At 34.8% G+C, this 8,617-nt stretch overlaps 2 protein-coding genes across 2 annotated transcripts; both read left to right on the forward strand.

Moving 5' to 3' along the window:
- The first annotated feature begins 313 nt into the window (after window positions 1-313).
- IFT57 (intraflagellar transport 57) lies at window positions 314-2,017 on the forward strand. Its single transcript, XM_040718590.2, has 5 exons — window positions 314-546; window positions 598-824; window positions 886-1,166; window positions 1,239-1,626; window positions 1,687-2,017. The coding sequence occupies exons 1-5, from the start codon at window positions 409-411 to the stop codon at window positions 1,940-1,942; spliced, it is 1,290 nt and encodes a 429-aa protein (XP_040574524.1). The 5' UTR covers window positions 314-408; the 3' UTR covers window positions 1,943-2,017.
- Window positions 2,018-3,544: 1,527 nt separating this feature from the next.
- On the forward strand, window positions 3,545-7,625 carry LOC121122739 (uncharacterized). The gene is made up of 9 exons (XM_040717776.2): window positions 3,545-3,587; window positions 3,676-4,380; window positions 5,116-5,314; window positions 5,379-5,494; window positions 5,560-5,706; window positions 6,522-6,605; window positions 6,674-6,976; window positions 7,040-7,198; window positions 7,255-7,625. The coding sequence occupies exons 2-9, from the start codon at window positions 4,075-4,077 to the stop codon at window positions 7,342-7,344; spliced, it is 1,404 nt and encodes a 467-aa protein (XP_040573710.1). The 5' UTR covers window positions 3,545-3,587; window positions 3,676-4,074; the 3' UTR covers window positions 7,345-7,625.
- The last annotated feature ends 992 nt before the right edge of the window (window positions 7,626-8,617 follow it).

Consider the following 8,617-nt stretch of genomic DNA (forward strand, 5'->3'; position numbering starts at 1 on the left):
AACAACGCTCAATATCCTAATTTGACTGAATTTCAAGATTTGTTAAACTCCTTGTTCCCTTCCGGAACCCCCTCTTAAGAAAAATCCTAGATGATATCACATCATAATGAATATTAATAAATTAAACAACTGTTAAGTGAACTAAAATAAGGGATCAACTAGCTAGGAAGATCTTTTATGAATTGGGATGTATGAGTAGAACCTACGCCTTTCATTAATTTTAATCCTCCCTCATTCTCAATTTGCTATATCGGATTTTACGTACGCAATAAACCAACATATTGTCTGATATAACATCAATGTGTGTTGTAGGAATACATTTTGAGAAGCTTTCTAATCAAGGTAACGTTTACCTTCATAGAATAATGTATTTAGATCTTTCCTGGTAAATTATTTTACTTATCTCTCATGTCTGCTAGTAAAACTAAGTCCGATAAAGAGGATTCATCCGAAAATGAAATTGACGGTGGGCCCGGTTTGGCGTTCATGCCTTTTGTCATTATGGAGAATCTTGTGGATAAACTAAAACTACTTAACTATGAGGACGTAAGTTACTTGTTTTGTACCTAATGACAAATGCTAATATTATAAGGATAGGAATTTGTATCTGGTCTTAAAATGCGCCCCTTGAGCAGGCATTATTTTGTCCTTCCGAACCACCCAGGAGAACAGTTCTACCTGTTTACTTCCTTAGCCGCTTGGCTCATAAGAAAAAGCGGGGGATCTTTTGATCAACCTCAAGAGTCAGATGATCCTAATTCTGTCATTGCTAATTTATTGGATCATGTTCGTCGTCAAGGTATAGCGATCGATTTTCCTCCAAGGTAGGGAAGTACGCTTCTTAGAAAATGCAAACTAATTAATGAATGTACTTTTTTCCCAAAGTAAATTAAAGCAAGGCTGTGGAGAGCAAGCTATATTTGTACTGGATCGTCTCTCGGATGAAGCCCTCAGAATTGTTGGTTTTGAATGGGCTAAACCGAATATATTAATGGAAGATGGAGTTGGAGATGATGATGAAATCGAAGATGATGCAGAAGTGAATCTGGATAAGGTGGAAGAGGAGATGGCTGGAAATTATTCGGAAGATGATGACGATGAAGGTGAAATCCTTCATATCGATGACATATATCCAACAAATCGTGGATTGGGAGATGCTTTATCTGGTAGAGAGCACGCATTTTACTTTGATCCATATTAATACTAATTAAGTTTTCCCTCAATTATGATTTTAATAGATCCGTTTTCAAATGGTAAACTCCTTTCAAAGCCCAATGAAATACTTCGATCCACGACTGACGAAGAAGAATGGAAAATGGAGGTGGAGAGAGTAATACCACAGCTCAAAGTAACAATAAGGATTGATGTTCGTGATTGGAGGACTCATTTGGAGCAAATGCATTGTTACAGAGATGGGATAGAAGAAGCTCTAGGAACAACAAAATTCCAGTTAGATAAATTATATACAGAAATAACCAAAACTCTAGAAAAAATATCCTCCCGTGAAAAATATTTAAATTCACAACTAGAAGTCCCAATCTCACAGTACCGAACACTCATTGATACTCTCTCAGCGAGCAAAGAAAGATATAAGCAAGTGAATGGAGGAGTGACCGAAAGATCACGGTAAATGAAATAAATATTCTTAAACCAAGTATAATGACATCAGACAATTTTTAAAAATAGACAATTAGCTCAAATAGCAGATGAATTAGAGAGTGCTAAAGCGGAAATGGAGGAGAGAGGGAGTTCCATGACTGACGGATCCCCTTTGGTGAATATAAAGAAATCCCTTGCAAGAATTAAATCTGAATCAACGGCCATGGATGTTCGTATGGGCGTTGTCAAACACATTTTACTTCAAGCAAAAATGAAGGATCGGTCAATTATGCAAAGGGATATGAATAAAATATCCATGAATACAATCGGAACATTTTATTAGCGAAAAAACATTATAAATGTATCGTACGAAACAAATACTATGTACCTACCTATAATTATATTTTCTAAAACGATCTTTATTCAACATATTATTAATATACAGGGTTAATTTTATCTAGTGGTAAGCATTATATTTTTCGAGAGTAAAATTTAAACGAGAGGTTTATTTATCAAAATCATCTGAAAATAGTGCTGGCCACAACTTATATTCAATAGCTGATCCCTCAGCTCTAATAATTGCCTCAATACGAGTCGTAAGTTCCTTGCAGACCTTGTCTACATAGTCAGACTCGAGCTTGGTCCACTCCTTCTAGATGGAAGCATCTAGAGACTGGACACTCCTGTAAGGAGTAGCACAGACCCTCTTCTCTAGACGCACATAGATAGATTAGTCCAAAGGGTTCTGTCTTGAGAGGAGAACGGCCACATGTTGAGGTCCCAAAAGTCCAGAAAGTTGTCTCTCAGTAAGCCCTGAGTCTTAGCGGCGCAATGACACAGATCTCCATTTTGAGGGTAAACAAAGTTGTCCCCGAACTTTTTTATGGGCCAAGGTAGCAGACTCTTATCCAAAAAGTCCGATGTAAAACTTTACCAGAATTTTTATTGACCTTTAGAAAATTTAGAATCTTCTTTGCTCTGTTCAGAGATAAGATTTCTTGTTGTCCTCCTCTGTGATTTTACATCAATATCATTCCTCCTTGAAAATAATAAATTTTACCCCTAAGATAAGATCAACCCTATACATAGACTAGAACAGGGAACATTAACTGATTTTCCCCTTTAAAATTACATACTTATAACATAATGTTATACCCTGAAAAAGGCGTTACTACTTCTTAAATATTATTCTACGCTACTTTAAATTAAGCTGTGTAGAAACCCCCGGTAGGGATATAATTAATCAGCCTAAATCACCTTTTCATTGTAAGTGAAATGTAAATTTTTACTATAATTCATATTTTGTTTAAAAGTTAAATCTTTTCATTGGAAATTAAATGTAATATTTAAACTTAACAAAATACTAAGTCCTTCGTTTCATTAACACCTGATACAAGGCTTTAAATAATATCCCACTTTAAAGTTACTACCAAGAATCCGAATAAGTATTCAACCTAGACAAGGACTTGCTCATTAATATTTAAAGTAGTATAAACCGAATCCCAAATTATATTATAACTACCAGACTCAGTACTATAAGTTATAAGTTATACGTCATGTATTAGATATAATTTATAGATTATTTGATTATGCATGTTGCTGACTGAGATATTGTTTAATGTAGATACCATTGGAGTTGAGGCCCCATTCAGAGAGTAATGCCATTACTATTGCGTTATAACAATGTTTTTAAAACATGCCAAATACACATACTTCTCATATTCATCAATGGGTCTTTTTGGGAGTATCTTGAGACTCGCATGAATAAAGGATTTCCATTTTTCTTAGGAAATACATCTTTCATTCATGAGATTTTTTTATTGAAGGATACATCGGTAGGGATTCCATCATTATTGTCGGACATTACATAGAGAGAGAGAGAGAGAGTAGAGGGGGAAAGCGTACACGGAATCATTGAGAGGAACAAACGGTGCAGGAAAGAGAAGAGAATGCCTCTCCTAGCTGTAGTATAGTCTGTATATATTTATGTAGGTATTTGATTTTGTATACCTGCATTAATAGACGTTAAGTATGTGAAATACAGCATATCCTAAAACTTCTTTTTTTTCTTCCTAGAAGTAGTCATCATCATTACCTGTGTATAGTTTGTTGGAGTGTGTTTCCTCGCTTCTCTAGAACTAATTTTCTTTTGCTGATCCATTGGTGGTGTTCACCGAGTGTTGTAGTTTCCAAGTGCATCATTGTTTTTCTTATTTATCCTTCGTTCTTCTACCACTAATAATAATAACTAATAAGTTTGCAAGGTGCTAGTCTTTTATTCTTACAAGTTGCAGTTCAAATGTGTTGTTGAATCTGTATTATTCTTACAATTAAAACAAACCCTATTGATTCAGTGAATAATTTCTTCGGAGTCTATCAATTAATAGAAGGGAATGACTCATATTCATCATATACCTGTTTGCATGCGCTAACTCAATCCGTTAAACCACACATCTTCTTTCTTCACGTCTCATCATGATGGAAACAGACGATTCATCCTCCTCCAAACAACCTCAGCAATGGATCAAATTTGATAAAGATCAGGATGAAGTCCACGAATCACCAACGTCAGCAGCAGTTTCTCCTCTCCCTGGATCAAATTCTAGTACATCCAATATACAAAGTCCGAAAGCTGCTCCAGAGATGCCTTCTAGTAAAAAGAGCTCCGGATCCACAAGTTCAGGAGTGAGCTCTGCACGTGGAAGCGTTACCTCTATTGATAGAGTCATTAGAAATACACAGTCCCTCGATCCTGGAACCCTGGCTGTGAGTGAAGTTCAGGTAAGGGATATATGCTTTTGTCTTTTGAAAACATATTATATTATGTATTATCATAACCACTTTTATCTAGATTTCATTCATTATAAATAGTAAGGAAGGATTTTATTGATTTTAAAGTATTTTTCCACTATTGAGATATGATGTTCTCATTAATTTAATGGAATGTCCTTGCATGATTCTATTCAACTATATGTAATGTATATTGTCTATAGACTATTAATTAATTATTTGTGTACAATCATGTCTCCAACTTCAATCATTAGGTATTCATTCAATTTCATTTATAAGAGTTCTTTCTTATAAATGAAAGCTTTTATATTATCTACTAATATATATTTTTTATTATATATCTCATAGTATCGTATTTCAAAATGTTTGTTTAGCACATTCAATTGAGCTTTCAGCTTTACATGCAACGTACTTTCTAAATATGACATTGGTAGATAGACTCTTGATTTTCTTGAGTATGATAATATGATAACTTTTGAATTTTATTTTCAAAAACGACTGACCTAATTATGAACGTAGAGTATTAGGACCTGCAAATTAAGTAATGAAATGTGTTTTACAATTCAAAAATCTTTGATATGATTTATTATAAATATTATAACATATCTTTGATATGACATATTATAAATATATATGCTTTTAAAAGGATTCTTTCTGACAGCATATTAATATATTAACCTGTAAACTAAATTTTGTAAGGTTTTTTCCATTTGTATGTTTTTTTAGATAGTCAACGAAAATCAACTAAAGAATCCCACGTCCTCTTTTGGACCTCCAGTGACACAAAATGACACTGCTAAAAACAATAGTGCATCTACAGCCATGGATAACATTAACTTGAGTGATACAGACCTGTCTAATAATACTAAGAACCCAGGCACAGATAACGTTATACTCAATCAGCCTATTCGAGGAAAACGCTTTCGTAAGAAACTCCGATTCATTATACAAAACATATTGTCATATATTGAAATTTATCGTATTATTAGAGAGTGGAGAGGTTGTTGTCACGCTTTTGCCCGTAAATGAACGCTTCCCATGGATCACTCCCGCAAAATTCCGTCCAGAATTAGTTCCTGAAGAACTTATGGCACCAGTACTTACGGTAATTAGTTTTATTCTATCCCTGTTTTTCTTTCATTTCTAATGGAATCAAATCATTTTTTAAAGCTTACAGTAGAGGAATACGTTCGTACAATGGAAAAACTAACGACTGATATGCGTTTTATGATATATAATATGAGCTATAAACGTATTTTAATGGTGTGGATCACACTCGCCTTCATAATTTTACTATCGTTTTTATTCACTTTTACTGTGAGTGATTTTATATTTATTAATAATTAATTATTTACATCTATACGGTTCTTGTACCGAGTGATCCATTAAAATCTGAACACTTATAATTTTAAACTTCAACAAGATGTAATTTATTAATTAATAATAGAATTTCAACAAAATTAATAGATGTGTGTCTGAGCACTCTTAATCATTAATGTAGCCGCCCTTAGCGGCAATGTTGGCTTCCAGGCGGCGGTGGAAGGCTTGACACCCGCTGCGGATATAGTTATCTGTAATGACGTCCCAGTGGCCTTTGAGGGGCCTTTCCCTCGGCATAAACACAAAAGGTGTAGTCAAGGGGGGGGGGGCAAAAGAGTTCAAAGGAAATTAAAAGACTCATTCAAAAGAGTCTTACAATAGAGGAGATGGTTTCTTTCATTGCTGGTGTCAAAAGTGGCATGTCCACTATCACAAGCCTCTTTGCACCCCACTTTTTTGATAGCTCTCTGGTCAGTCTGTTCTGTTGTAAACCCCTGAGATCTCTTACATGGGCCCTCATTGACTTGAGGGGATTGTCCTGTGCTGTTTTCTTTAGCACCTCTGGGTCCAGTTTGCCCTTTTTGACATAGCCCTTCTTCCTCTCCAACGTTTCGGACTTGATGACAATCTCAACTTGTACGTAAGCTAGAGAGATTTTAGGTTAGTTTTATTTTATAACTAAAGATTTATACTTTAATATATCGAAATATGAATTTGATTAACTTTCATTGGTAAGTGTGTAGATTTAAATGGACCACCCGGTATATTTATAATTGAAAGGGTGCATTACTAATAAACTTTTACCTTGATAGGGTGTAGAACTGTTTGCTTGCGGCGTGGCCTGGCTGATACTCAATGCCTTTGCCATTTTCTTTTGCATGTGGATCAAGTTAAAAGTAGGTCTTGATATATTTTATTTGTCATTAAACTATTGCCACTCATTAAATAAATCCCATATTTTCAGCTCAATAAGCAGCTCGAAAAATGTATGGCCTCAATTAATGCTGAAATGATGCCGCATAATCTTTTAATTGGTGTTGATGACCGTGGTAAACTCTCTTGTCATAAAGTCAACATTTGTTTTATATACATGGACTCAACTGAGTGTGTCAAGAAACTCGAGAAAATTATGGGCGAAAATCCCGTCATTACTGAGTCAGATGGTAAAACATTTGATAGGGAGTCCTATTTACGGAATGAAGAAGAGTTTGAGGATGTTGAGGTCGTTATATCTGGTCGGAACTCTGTCAAAGTTGATAAAAAACGAGTGAGGAAAATATACATTTATCTGCATTTTTTGTCGAATCATTTTATTAATTTATCTCTTTAGGCGAAGGCTGAGAAATTGTATCTTCATTATTTCCAAAGATGGGCTAAAGACTACCTCCGTAGACGCTTAGATTGGGTCATGGATGATAGGAACGGATCTATTGACTATGGATCCCATCGAAATCCACGGCATATGCCCAGTTCACTTTGTCCTTGTCAGGTAGGGGCATAAATTAACATTATGTTGAATCCTCTCATTTCCTTTTCTTTATGTAGTACATCGAAGAACACTTGAGAAATAAGAGGCATCGAGAATCTCTAAATCCATGCAATGTAAGCCTCAATCCCTGTCATTGGTGCGCATAAAATATTCTTATAAGACAATCCTGAAATGATGAACCGTCTTCCATTATTAACGGATCATGTTGATATTTCAATTTTATCACATATTAATTCATTGTTTTTATTTTTTTTTAAACACACATCACTAGATTTTACGCTATGGATATATATTGATTAATTATTTTTACTAAATACATATTTATGGATATTATAACTTTTACTGTCATATGCCTAAGTCTCCACGAGGAGATAATTTGTTAAATAATTAGTGGAAGGTGCTCTTAAATAAACCGAATTATCGTGAAGCAATTTGCCATATTTTTTTAAAGAAAACAGATTTGAACCATATTTATAAACCTATGTAAGGGATAATATAAGTTTTTCAATTAGAAATCCCCTTCATTTTGTTAGGGCGAAGCCAAGGGACAATTGCAACACTCTGCTTTTTAACAAATTCTCCTATATTGGTTTGACTTAGACACACCGAAATGTAACACAAAATACCCGATTTGTTAGTTGCTGATTGAATTGAATTAGATAATTCAACAGGCATTGGTTTTCCTACAAACTGCATCTGTAAATGCTGTTACTGTCCTTGTCTACAGTAACAGTTTCAAAAATTAAAAAATCGAGTTTGAGTAAAAAATTAAGTAAATTAAGGTATTAGGGTCGTTTGAAAAGTATGTGCAAAGACCGAGAGAGGCACTACTGGTCCGTAAGGGCCTCTAGACAATGAGTGGACACTCAAGGCAAGGAATGTAGGATTTAGTAATTCTCAATTCTGATTGGCTTAAAATTAGAAGCTGCTACATGTTCCTCCAGCTAGGCATGTAGCCAATGGGGGAGTGAAGGAGTAAGTCTCCCCCCTCCCCCTGTTGAAAAGATTCGGGTAACTGCGTTAGGAACATATTCTTCCCTGTATTTTAGATTGAATTTTTTATTTTTCCCTGGACTACTCTTTACCTAGAGTCCTTTACTGGTGCGTATCGAGGTGATGCTTAGTTAGTAGCATCTCTTTGAATAACCCACATCAACCTTTAGCCAGATAGGTCTATTTCTTTCTGTTTCTGAAAAATTATTATATTGCACAATTGTAAATAAAATATGTCCCTTTTTTATTTAAAAAAAATTACTTCCAAAAAGCCAGCACCCCAAATATAATCTTACGGAATCTGTACCCACTCTCCCATATATAGAACATTTTCACGTGACCTCAGCTTTGTTCATGCCAGCCACTCATATTAAGGACAATAGTGAGCTATTGGACAACAAAATGAGACCAATAAATAAAAGGACT

The sequence above is a fragment of the Lepeophtheirus salmonis genome, chromosome 8, assembly GCF_016086655.4.
Source record: "Lepeophtheirus salmonis chromosome 8, UVic_Lsal_1.4, whole genome shotgun sequence".
NCBI lineage: Eukaryota > Metazoa > Arthropoda > Copepoda > Siphonostomatoida > Caligidae > Lepeophtheirus > Lepeophtheirus salmonis.